This window comes from Podarcis filfolensis, assembly GCF_964270895.1.
Source record: "Podarcis filfolensis genome assembly, chromosome: 1".
Classification (NCBI taxonomy): Eukaryota; Metazoa; Chordata; class Lepidosauria; order Squamata; family Lacertidae; genus Podarcis; species Podarcis filfolensis.
In genome coordinates, this window is record NC_139604.1 from 72,495,205 (window position 1) to 72,508,209 (window position 13,005).

The window sequence follows — 13,005 nt, forward strand, 5'->3', positions numbered from 1 at the left end:
AAACAAAGCAGTCCTTCTCAGAGGACCTTGTCTGGATTTCCAAGCGAAGTCTCGCAAGGTTGCGGCAGTTTGACCCGCACTCTGGACCGGCAGCTCCGCTGATTTTCAGCGTGTTGGTGGAAAGGAAATCTGTGACACTTCCTAATAAATATATTTAGGGCGCTGGCCGAGCAGATCAGCCGCCTTCCCGCGGACTTTGATTGGGAAATTAAGTCCCGTCGACTTTCCTGGGTGTAGGGAGGTCGGATGGGCTAAGGGACAATCCAGAAGTCACAAGGGATACACTTTTAAGTTCTCAGGAGTCCACCAGAGAGTTGCAGCACCTGCTTAAATCTCTCCTGCTGGGGCCAAGGGAGACTTAAAAGTACATCGCTTTGGGTGGATGGAACGGGGCCTGGTTGCCCAGAAAATTCCCCTTCCGTGAGATAATGTTGAGCTCGTTAGCGAGTTGCTGTAATGTTTAAAGATGCTGCCTTTGAAGTCAAAAGCCGGCCAAGTATTTCTTCCTAAAGCGAAGGTACTTCAGAGTTTGGTTGACTCGGCCTGGGCATTTATTCTGGCCTTTCGCGCAGGATCTGGGATTATCAGGGTTTCTTTAGCTGCCACTCTCTTTACTTGGGAGTTGGCCCCATTGAACTCTGGCAGGACTTTCTTCCGAGTAAGCGGGACCCTTCTTCGTCTCCCTTTGGCCGCCAGTCGCGTTGAAATCCTTGGCGGGGATACCCTAGCCAAAGGCGGTTCGCTGTGGAGCTGCTGGCGTCGGCTTTCCGAGGCCCCACTCGATTTCCTCCAAAGAAGGGCTTGGGGGTCCTTGCAGGAAGGTCTCAGCTCCTGGACTGTGGGAGAAGGGCGTGGGGTGGACGCATTTCTAAGCATACAAACCGGATTGTGGGTTTCAAGTGCGCCTTTAAATTGCCCTGTGTGGGGGGATTCTTTCGGGCGATTCCCCGTGGCGGACCGTGGCAGCGTGATGATAAACTTTTCCGGCCGGGAAGGCCTGTATTTATTCTGTTGCTTCCTTCGCCTGGGATCTCTCTTAAACCGACGGCTTGCTAAGCCTTAGCGCTGATCAGAAAGAGACGCGGTCAGGGTGGAGCAGGGAGAAAGGCATGGAGGCCGAGCCCTCCTCTCTCCTAGCCTGGGCCCTTGGCCTTGAGGCACAGCTCATCCCAAAGTGTTCCTCGGAGGGCCAGAAGATGCCTCGATGCCGGCCCTTGGCGCTCGCTTTTTCCTCCCCCTCCCCTTCAGCCTGTGCAGGAGTGAAGCGATTAGATCCCGTCCGGGTGAAGCCCGGGTTTTGCGCAAAGGTCGCCGCCGGCTCTGCAGGCTTTGTGCGAACAACTCCTGGGTGTATGTGGTGCCGGGGCTCCAAATTGACACCATATGCTTTCCTATTACAAGCCTAGCCCCAGAAAGGCGAGGCGCTTAATCGTTGCCACTGGGCTCGAACTGCCTCCCCTCTCCAGGGAAATTAAGGCATTGATTAAGGCTTAACCTTTTTACGCGCAACTTGGGAGTTTGGCATTCCTCGTTGGGCCGCGCGCAGAGATACATTTCTGGCGGGGCTGCGGGCAAAGGGCCTCTTGTCCACAGCCCCATGCGTGTGTGGGAGTGAAAGAGGGAGAGGGAGATCTTGCTCCGTGGATCCCCAGGCCTCAAGGAAACATCACAGCCACGGGATTGGGAGTCCCTTTGGTTTCCCTGAGAGAGAATGAAGCACGTGCTCCTCTCTCTGAAACACCCCCCCGCTCCACCACCCCTCTGAGAAACAATGGGTCTCTGATAAGGGCTTGCCGAGGCTGGATCGGGTCCCTGAGAGACTGGAGAGGAGAGCAACCCAGATTCCACAACAATCCAGGGCAATGGAGAGGGAGGGTGAAGGTAAGGGGAAGAAACAGGGAATTGGGTGGGGCGGGGAAGGGGAATGTGTCCAGAACCACCTAACCTAGGAGTGGTGATTGGGAGGATTAAAAGGGGGGCATTTGACGCCCCACCTCCCCGACCCGGGGATGGAAGCTCCCTCCCCTTCTTCACATAGTTGGGGGGTGGGGAGACAGATGAGCAGGTCCATCCGAGAGGCAGAGAGAGAAAAAGAGGATCTGTGCCTTGTGCCCCCCCCCATATTTCTTAAACCGCACACGTTGGTCGGTTCTCTAGTGGCTTTTACGCTCCTGCCTCTCTCTCTCTCTCTTTCCCCCGCCCGCACCCCTCCCCTCCTCCTTCACCCTCCCTTCCCTCCATCGCTCTCCAAACCGCATGTCACTTCGGATCTATCGAGGAGGCAGCGCGCCCCCTCGGTTGTGTCCGCACTGGCCCCGTGGCTACCTTAAAAAGTCGCTTCCCCTCGAAGGGGAAACGAGTAGAGTTCAATCTCGTCGGAGTGATACCCAAATCCGGACAGAAAGGGTCGTTTTTATCATGCTCCTGTTTGTCGTGACGATGCAATTTTCAAAAGCGGAGCACTGTCATAAAGTGACACGTCTGCCACAAGTGCTCCAACTGATCTTTTCAATTAGCCTTCCATGCATGATCCGGGGCGACTTCCGCCTATTTCCAGAAATTAAGCTCAAACTTGACGTGCAGCTAGTTTTATTTTAAAGACAAATGTCAGAGAGACTCATCATATTTTCCCCCTCTTCTATATTTGGAGCTTATTTATTGCTAAGAAGCCGAGGCTCCTGGAGTCAATTTAGCAGGAGGCTCCAAAGAGAGGAGGAGAGCAGAACAGAGAGAGACACACAGAGAGGGAGAGAGAGAGAGAGCCCAGACCTTCTCCAGGGAGCCTTTTGCCTCCAAAGCCTCAAGCTGCAGGTTGGGGAATTATTTTCGAACCATTTTTTTTTTTTTAAGAAATCCATTCGCGTTGCTTTTGGCCAAGTGAGCTGTAGCTAGGAGGATGCTTAGGGACTGTCGCAAAGCTCAGAACAGACCACTCCGATTTATTTTCCTTTTAAAATAATAGCAACAATTCCCTTTTCCCTCGCCTTCTTTTCCAGACGAGGAATTTGGGGTGTGGGGATCTTGGTGGCATTTAGGGGACTAAGAGAGATGGAGGGCAGGAGGCGCCTGTTTTTGGCTTAGCCATTTTCTGATCCAGGCAGGTTTTGTGCTTTTTGTGGTGGGGCGGGGGGGCGAGGTTGACTTTCTATGGATGGGCTCCAGGCTGCGTTGGGTCCACGCGCTGCTGGGTCTCGAAAGGCATCTTCCACCTCCCGCCGCCCCATGGAAGAGAGAGGGGACGGTTTTTCCTTCACCCCACCCCCAGCCACCCCCTTTCCCCCACAGTCGGCTGTGTGCCCTTCACTCGCCGGCTGGTGCCAAGGCTGCTGAAAGGATGTCTCTGAGTGAAAGTGTGTAACCAAATGTTGCTCTTCTGGGCTTGAGAGGCAGAGTTGGGATCGTGAATGGAGCCTTAGAGAGGAGTCAGCGTCGAGCTTAGAAGGGGGGGTGGCGGAAGATTTGGGGGGGGAAGGGAAGGAGACTAGTTCAAAGGGGAGAAAGTCTTTGTGGTGGTGGAATTTTCATTTGATGATCATATGTATATCTATATCTATATCTATCTATCTATGAATGAATGACTTTCCTGTATAGAACGTGCTTTGCAACTGGTAAAATAGATGGTTGTTGGAGTATCGGTGGCTACTTGGCTGCAGTGATTTTGCCTAGGGAGGTGTGTGCATCTTTTGTGTGTGTGTGTGTGTGTGTGTGTGTGTGTGTGTGTGTGTGCAGTCTTCATACCTGAGATCCACAGCCATAGGTCTGGCTCGTCTGTGCCCGCGCTAAGTGGGGCTTTTCTCTTTGCCAACTCCAAAGCAGAACCAGAAAAGCGCCTGATTTGGGTTGTTTGGTTGTTGATCTCGCTGTTCCCCACCGACCCCCCCATCCCGACCCCTTTCCCCTCTCCCCCCCCCCCCCCACTCTCTGTCTCAGCAGCAGCAGCAACCTGACCGGGGAGGAGGGAGCTGGGGCGCCCCAGGTCGTCCTTCTCCAGCTCAGGTAGCCGAGGCTTCCATTGTCCTTGTTTTCCTCCCCCCACCACGCAGGTCACAGCGGTGTCAACCAGCTCGGCGGCGTTTTTGTCAACGGTCGGCCGCTGCCAGATTCAACCCGACAGAAAATCGTGGAACTCGCCCACAGCGGGGCTCGGCCGTGTGACATCTCCCGAATCCTGCAGGTGAAAATGCGCCTCGCCTTCCCAGCTCCAGCAACCCTACGCCAGCCTGGCTTGGGGAAGGAAGGAACAAACCAAAGCAAAGCAAAACAAAACAAAAACAAAAAAACCGGACACAGCCTATCCTGGGGGTGGGTGGGTGAGGGAAGGGTATTATTCTGTAGCTGCAACCTTCCCTCTCCAGCCTATTTGGGGCGGGGGGAGGGGCAGAGAGAAGGATTCTTTAAAAAATTAAATCGCCATCAATCTGCTTCTCAAAACCACGGGGATAGAGCTATCTATTTTTCCTTAAGTCAATGGCTGCTTGACAACCTGATATGCCTTATTTCCATATGTACGCCTGTATTCTATTGGCGAATATTAGTTGGCTGGAGTGACCTGACCGATGCAATGCGCCCGATCCTAAGGACGCTTCTTTGGAAGGCAGAGCCCACCGATTGGTTAAGGGACTTCTTTCCAAGCAAGCGTGTGCAGGTCAGGGGGGTGTTAAACTGTCCGCTTCCCCCTCCGTGTAACTGAAAGTTTCTGCATGCAAATTTATGTATGTATGTATATATATATGTATATGCGAATAAGCAATAAGCAACGCTGGTTTCTTTTGAAATTGCTGCCTGTTTATCCCTAGAAGCTCATGAGAAAACGATTTGGCCGGGGATTTGGCTTAGGGATACAGTATCATTCCCGTTTTATAATCCACCCACACCTTCCCAATCCTTCCCTCTTCCCGAAATCTGAGTATTTTGGAAACTGAGCTGATGATGTCTATATTAACATTCCTTCCAATATCTGACATTTTTCTCCAGTTTTTATCCCCCTCCCCCCTTCAAAGTGGGTTTTAAATAAAAAAAAATTAAAAATCTCACCTTTGTAGCGTGTAGGGCCACAAATGTAATATTTTTTAAAAGAAAAAGAAAGAAAAAGAAAAGAAAAACCTCTCTAAGTAAGTTCTCATACCATTTAAGGTATATTTTTGTGTTATAGACCCATGCAGATGCAAAAGTCCAAGTGCTGGACAATCAAAACGTAAGCTTGTCATTGTTTAATGCATACTTAAACAATTTTATTTTTGTCTTGAAATTATTAATAATGTGATTTTCTGTCCGCTTCCCTGATGCAGGTGTCGAATGGCTGTGTGAGTAAAATTCTGGGGAGGTATTACGAAACTGGCTCCATCCGACCGCGGGCAATCGGAGGTAGCAAACCGAGAGTAGCGACTCCAGAAGTTGTAAGCAAAATAGCACAGTATAAACGGGAGTGCCCCTCCATCTTTGCTTGGGAGATCCGAGACAGATTACTATCGGAGGGGGTCTGTACCAACGATAATATACCCAGCGTAAGTTCATCAATAAATCCTTTCTCTCTCTCTGACCTAGAACAATAGCAGGAGACCTGTCGCTAACTCCCCCTTCTCTTTGATCTTCTAGCACGAAGGAGCCCCTCCCCCCGCAATTTCTCCCTCCCCCGCCCTTGGGTAAGGGCAACATTTGGCACGATTAACTTATGGGTGCCCTTAAAAATTGCTCAGGACTCATCCTTGGCTTATGAGCTAACAGGGCTCCGAAAACCAAGGTGGCTTTTGGAGGCTAAATACCCCGCCCCAGGGTGGTGGGACCAACTGGGAACTCTCCTCGAGCGAATTGTGAATGTGCAAAGCAATGCAGTAGGGGGATTTATTTCTAGGTTGAAAAACACAGGGCATTTCTGCCCGGGTTGTGCGTTTTCCATAAGGTGCAGATCTCCCGAAGAAGGAACTCTGCTGAGCACAACCTGCTCAAGTCCCTAAATAGTTTTCAGAGGATTGCTGCTCTAAACGCGTTGGCTGGCGAGAGATCCCCGCGTATTGCAGGGGACGCGTCCTGGCTTTCAAGGGCGACCCTCATCATCTCCCGCCTCGCTTGCCCTGCTGAACACGCGAGCCGGCTGCCATTCGCACAGCCCATTTGCTACAGAGTAGTCCTGCTGCAGTTAGCGGGGCTGCGCTGGAGCAAAAGGGTCGCGATGGCTTCGATCGGTGGCCTGTTTGGAAGCGACTCCCATTGAAATCGGTGGGAATGGTTTCTTTGTAAATAAATTTGGGGGCTGGGTTTTCTTTTTTTAAGTCCTCTTACACACACGCAATACACACACACACATCCTCTGGGACTGGCAGCAACGTCCCAGTGGTTCTAGAGATCTGTGGTCAGCGGGTGGGGGTGGGGGGTGGCTCCTGCTGTTGTCGCCGCTTTGTTTCCAAAGCGGCTCCTCTCCTTGCTACCATCGCGTTGAATGTCGCTTCCTTTTCAGGTATCTTCGATCAACAGAGTCCTCCGCAACCTGGCTAGCGAAAAGCAACAGATGGGGGCAGATGGAATGTATGACAAGCTAAGGATGCTGAACGGGCAGACCGGGACGTGGGGCACGAGGCCGGGGTGGTACCCGGGGACCTCCGTGCCAGGACAGCCAACGCAAGGTAAGCAGAAGAACGAGAAAGAGCAAGCCTCCTCCTCCTCTTCTCCCTCCTCTCCCTCCCCCCACCCCACCCTGATCAATCCGATTTTTCTAATGACCCATCAAAGTCCAAAGTGGTAAAGCTCGACACGCTGGTCTGCCTCGTGGCTCCACCTCCGCCGCAATCTTCTCCTCCTCCTCCTATATCTCGAGATGGTCAGCGGTGGGGTGGGGTGGGGTGGCTGGGTGTCGTGTGAATGCTCAGGAGGGCAACAGGTCGGAGAGGCGTTTGAAAGGCAGCAGCTTTATTTTAAACCGGATCTTTTTGGCAGCCCTCAACCCTACCCTTTCCTTCGGACACACATTGGATCGGAAAACGCCCTATAAGCACACGCGCACATGATTAAAAATGGGCTTTGGTTTACAAACCAGACCAACAACCACGCCACCCTCTCCTTAGAGTCTGAGACGCTCCAGCGCTGACGGATTGCGAGGAAAACACCCTTGTATCCGATTGCGCTTTCAGGGTAATTGACAAATTTTGAAACTCTGTGGAGGAAGCACCTAGAAAGATGGACTAGGAAGCAAGAGAAGCTTCTGGCTTCTTCCAGCTCTGGTTAGCTGGTTGGTTTCCATCTCGGCGTGTCTTTTCTTTGCTTGCAAGGGTAGTAGAGGGAATTAGGAAGGTAGGACAAACGTAATAGCCTTTGCGGGAAAAGCAGAGAAGTGGGTCGGCTGGATTTTCCTCCAGGTTGCGTGCGTGCGTGCAGGCACTGAAAAGGTCAAGCTCCAGGCTGGAGCTGGTTCTGGATAGGTTTTCGGTGGCCCGCCTGCTCCCGATCCAGGGGCGCCTTCGCTCCTCAGCTAGACGTGCTCCCACTTGGCCAATGTGGGTCCCTGTTTACGCGGAAGATTAATAGGTGTTTGTTGTAGGGAATGGCGAGAGGTTAATGCGGAGGCTCCGGGGCGGGTTGCGCTCCTTCGCTCCTGGAGATGCTGTAATAATCGCGACGGGTTTGTTTTTGTTTGCCAAGGCGGCCTCTCGGTGGGCCACGAGACCTTTCTCTGGCTCTGGTCAGTCTCTCGGGAGAGGTGTCTCCCCAACAACCTGATTTTTTCTTTCCATCCCGAAAAGGAGGTTAAGATACGAGAGAAAGAGAGAGAGAGAGAAAAGAAAGAAATCAGTAACAATATGCGGAATATCTGGTACAAAGGATGTTTCTGTCACACGCAAGAATTTGTTATGGGAACAATTCTGTCGCTATGTAATTGCTCATTAGAGATCGTTTTGTTTCTCATTAAGGCGACATGAATAAGCGTCTAGTTGAAGGAGACAGCTGTAGAAATGTTCCACAGGAGACCTCTGGACACGATATGGCTCCGCTTGCCAATTAGACATGTCAGTTTTAAGAGAAGGGAGCAGTCTAGGAGGGACCCTGGAAAGACAAGAGCTTCGGGGCATCCTATTACCGTCTCAACTCTCAGATCTCCCATTGGGGAGGAAGAATGCCGTGGGGCTGGAGGATGACGGGGAGCCAGCCTGCTCACTGAGACCCCCACCCCACCCCCACCCGCCGGTTAGCACCTTTGACACTTCAGTCCCAGCTAACCACACTTAGTTGGAATTGAGTTCCACTAATTTCAATGAACCATCCTTTTTTTCAGACTGGTGCTCTGAGTGGCTGGGTAGGTGCTCCCCTGGGAGGGATGGAAGGGTTAGGGAGACCTGATCCGGCACCCAGGTCTTTAAGACCACATATTGCCGACCTCTTCCAAAGGGAGAGTGGCGTCAGTGTGGTGTAAGGAGCGAAAAACAAGCCCACAGTCAAGAAGAGCCTTGTGGTACCTTCAAGGCTGTTTGTGGTGGCATCAGTTGCCCTGGGACTTGTTCTGAGTCACGGAGGCCATGAAACGTATTAGTCCTTCAAAGTGCCACCGGACTTTTAGTGGCTTATTCCAGAACTGAACATCGGCCTCTGGGACTCTAAAGCAGCACCCAGGTCTTTCCAATTCCTTAGAGCTGCCAAGTTCTGGAGTAAGGAGTGGGACACGCGAAGCGAAGCGAGGAAGGTCCTTCCGCTGCGGATGGCGGCGTGAGGAAGCTGCGCCTGAGCTTCGCTTCGGAATACGGACAGAGGGTAGGCAGGGGATGGTTGTTGAACGGCGCCTAAAGCCAGCTGTTCAGCTGATCTGAGTAACAGCGATATGAAGGAATCGCCTTCCCCTTACCTGAACTGTAAGCTGCATGCCTCTATAGGCCGCGTTATATATAACTTAGATGGTCCCAGGCGCAAAGATTCACTCACAGTTCCTGCAGGGCAATGGAAGAATTCGGATTCCAACCGATTCAAATCAGTCCTGAATATCAGAAAGGCTAAATCCGCCTTTCTTTTTTCTTTGTGTGTATAACTCGGACTCTTAAAGCTAGGAGATTCTCAACACTGGCATCCCGGCTCGTTTTTTTTTGCTGTGGCGGTCCACGGCCTCGGGCACGATCCACCCTGGATTGAAATTAATAAGGAAGAGAGGCAGGGCAGCCCCAGGCTCGTCGAGGGTCTTGCACGGGGAATTTTCCTGGTTGTATGTTAACTCTGCAGTTAAACCCCACGACGTCTAATCTCAGGCTGACAGTGCCACGATCCTGAGCGCATTTGCCCGGAAGAAGATCAAAATGATTCACAAAGTCCCAAGTCAGGGTCTAGCTAGCTGCAAAACTCAGCATCCTTGCTGGGAAACACGTTGAACTGCAATCCACAGGATTTCTGCGGATTCGGTTTTAAGATTGCTGATGTAAGGATCCGGCCCTCAGGCTAGGGCCCTAAACAGCCCGATGCTAAGAATGGCTCCAATGGAACTTGCATCCCAACCTTTAGGCAACCCCGCTAAAGCCACCTAACCCTGGCTTCTCTGACTTCCTATGTTCTAGAATAGCAGCCTTAGCGCTTCTAAGCTGGATGGGACTTGCTGTCAGGATCCGGGTGAGCACATTGGCGCAGATTAGCTCGCCCTGACTCGCAACCTACAAGTCACAACCCCAAATAAGAGGATTATTTAAATAGATCATATGTATAGCCTGCAGATCGTCGAAGTGTGTGAGAGAGTCAGTGAGAGAGATCGTTGGCAATTAATAGGGTTCCAGATACTTCAGATCTCATCAGAGAGGGAAGAAGAGAGCCTGATCACAAGAAGCTGGGAAATTATTTGAATGTTATATCGGATATTATACCAAAGCGGATCATTGTCATAAACCAGAGTGTAGGAACATATGCAGTCCCACCAAGGGTAAACGGGGGCGGGCGGGAGTCAAGAAACTCTCTCTCTGGGTGTCGAAAGGTCCAATTTTGATATCTCACCCTCAGTTTGTTGGGCTCAATATTTCTTCCTCCACACCCACCCACCCGGGTTGGTGCGTGCGTGTTTGCAGTGAGATAACAGGTTGCTTGAAGTCCGTTGCTGTAATATCTGAACCGAGGGTACATTTCATCGCCAGGCGCGTATTTAGTTATTTTAAAATCGGGATTCTCTCCGTTCCCAGATATTGTTGTTGTTGTTGTTTTGAAAGGAAGGAAGATCTGTCGCAGAATCATTGGGAATTGGGCGTGAAGCCCTTTCGGAAAAGACGTGTTGTCTTATTCCTCTATAGTCTCCTGAAACAGCAGCCCCCACCCTCATCATTTAAAATTTAAATTTTAAACCGAATCACACACCTTCCCCCGCAGAAAAACTGAGGATATCCTTGGGGTTAAAGATTAACCGGTGCGGGACAGGGCGTGGGTTTGCTCTCTAAATTCTCCAGACAGGAGCGCTGGATCCACAGAATTTTGTTTTCGGTTTTTGTGCTGGATTTCAGGCAGTATTTGGCTAGGGCCCGTGGAGGGAGACGAGGGGCAGGATTCAGCCACTGTAGTTAAGCCCTTGTAAATCCCACCGGTTTTAATGGGAGCGCGCGGATCAATCCATCCCATTTACACCAGTGAGATCTGCTGGTAAGAGGTTTACTCAGAAGAAAAGCCCCGTTTTAGACAATGAGTCCAGCTTCCCATTAAACGCCCATGGGACTACAATCTTAAAAGTGCTTAACTGTGGCTGGATCGTTTCCCCCAGAGCGTATTCAACTGCTCTCCCTAAAGCACATTTACATGGAAGTAAGGCCCACTGATCTTCTTCTTCTTCTTCTTCTTCTTCTTCTTCTTCTTCTTCTTCTTCTTCTTCTTCTTCTTCTTCTTCTTCTTCTTCCAACCAACGTGTATAGGATCTGGGTGCCAGGGTTTCAAAGACCCCCATTAATCACCAGTTGCCATATAGTTAAAACAAATGAATGGGAATAAAGCTTGCGGATGGGGGCCTGCTACTATATTCTTGGCCCTGAGTCAACCTCAAAAAATGTGGACGAGGAAAGCGGGGGAGGGGGCGTAGAGGCCTTGGCTGAGGCGCTGGGGCGGGGGGGGGGGGGAGAGAAGAGGAGAGAGAGACGCTCACTTAAAGCCTTTGCACCACTAAATTAAAATTAATAAAATGCCTCTGTCCTGGAATATTCATGCGGGGGACTCGGGTGCCCCCCCTCGCCGGGCTGCCTCTGTGTTCCTGGATTTTAAGAGTCCATTACTCCAAAAGCATAAGGCAAGGTTAGGTCTCAGAGGGGGACAAATATGGTCTCAATCTGATAAACGCCATGCAGCAGTGAATAAAATAATGGATACATGAGGGCTGACAGAACAAAAAGAGACATCTCTATCCGGGAGAAATTCTCCAGTGATTTAGCGGTTTTAGGGATCACTGAGACACTGTTTCTTATCTCCCCCCCCTCCGCCTCCTCTCGCCCCTCCTTATAAGACTAAAGCCTTCTATAGGATTTAGACACTTTCTCTTTCAACAGATGCTACAATGTTTTGATCCCAGCTCCACAGCTGAAAGGTGCCGCAATCGGTTTGCTATCTTTCTTTCTTTTCCCCCTCTCTGCTAGTTTTCCGCCTCACTGATTAAGACACTAAGAAACTAAGGAATGATTTTATTTCCCAGCGTCTTTTATCCCCCCCCCCCGTTTTTTCCCCTTTCCTGGAAAACAAATCCTATACCCAGCGTCAGATGGTCTAGCTATAGGATAATAGCGACAGCATATTCACTCGCTTTTTCTTACGGATTAGGTCTAGAAGGTGGAACGGGCTATTGAGTTCATTCCTTTATAGGCTTCTTCTTTTTTTCAAGTCTCATTTTAAAAGAAAGAAAGATATCTTAATTGTCTGGCATTTCTTTTTCCTTAAAAACAAACACGCACGCACACATATATCTGTCTTTCCAAAGCAAAACTTAAAATAGTTTAAACAGACACCGTTTTGAGGGGCGGGGGGGGCGGGGAGAGAAAAGGGCCTTAAAACAGCAGAATGAAGACAAGCGAAAAAGTTGCCATAAGTGCTCCTTAAAGAAAACGAAGAGCTCTTGATTTCGGGTGCAACCGTCATTCTGTTGAAGTCAATGGGGACTCTCCCATTGATATCCATGGGGCTTTGCGGGTCATTAGAAGCGGAGGCTGACTGGAGAATGGATGAGGAGCGGGTTGAGGTGCTTCCTTTTTTTGCTTTTAAATCCCCCTTAACCTGGAAAAAGAAAACAAATCCTGCTTTGGGGCCATTTTCGCCTTGCAGGAGGAGAGAATTATCCCTGCTTTTCGTGGATTGAATCTGGTTCCTTTAGTTTTAACGGCTCCTGCCATTTCTCCAAAACTGCCTTGGCTAAGCGGAGAAAAAGGAGCTGAAAAATGACTCCACGCAGGCCCTTAGGATCCCAAACCGCATCCCCGGAGAGCAGCTGGGCTGGGGGAAGCAAGCCGCAAGTCGCAGCAGACGAAAAATTTCTTGCGCACCCGCACAGACCCATCCGCACGCAGCCTCCAAAGGCGCGCGCAGAAAACAGGGCAGATTTGGGCTTTTGCCCAGCGCTGGCACCACCTTCGAGGGAGGGCGCAGCAGTAAGGAATGGAGCTGGAAAGATCCGAAAGTGTTGCGTGTTTTTGGAGCACTCTCTTCGACCACAACTACAAAGTAGCCAATTCCCACCCACCCAAAATGTCCCTATTATACCGAAGGTTGTTCCTTCTGGGTCACAGGGACTTTGTTGCCGCTTGCAGGTTTGGTTTGGTTTGGTTATATACGTGCTACGCACAAACCGTTGGAGTTTCTTTATTTCATTTTTACTTTCGTTTATATAAGATATCAATGGGACAAAACGGTTGAAACTCAACCATCTTTTCAGCCAGGTGGCCAAAAATGAGATTTGACCGGGGAACTGGTGCACCGCGATCCTGCGAACGGCTGCTCCGAATTAAGTGCCGCTGAGCTGTCTGTTAAAATGAGCACCGCGCTTCTCTTGCATTGGACAGCCTGATTCCAAAACTGGTTATAAGCTGCAGC

The 13,005-nt window shown here is 50.6% G+C and overlaps 1 protein-coding gene across 13 annotated transcripts in view; it reads left to right on the top strand.

Annotated features, from left to right (window-relative positions):
- Positions 1–13,005, top strand: part of PAX6 (paired box 6) — a 42,827-nt gene that overhangs the window by 17,577 nt on the left and 12,245 nt on the right. For 9 of the 13 annotated variants that reach the window (XM_083574784.1, XM_083574790.1, XM_083574786.1 and 6 more), the window contains 4 exons: positions 4,044–4,174; positions 5,153–5,194; positions 5,289–5,504; positions 6,455–6,620. In XM_083574784.1, the coding sequence (XP_083430910.1) occupies positions 4,044–4,174; positions 5,153–5,194; positions 5,289–5,504; positions 6,455–6,620 (555 nt within the window). The remainder of the gene's footprint in view (positions 1–4,043; positions 4,175–5,152; positions 5,195–5,288; positions 5,505–6,454; positions 6,621–13,005) is intronic. The other 4 variants (XM_083574780.1, XM_083574779.1, XM_083574781.1 and 1 more) reach the window with 3 other exon arrangements.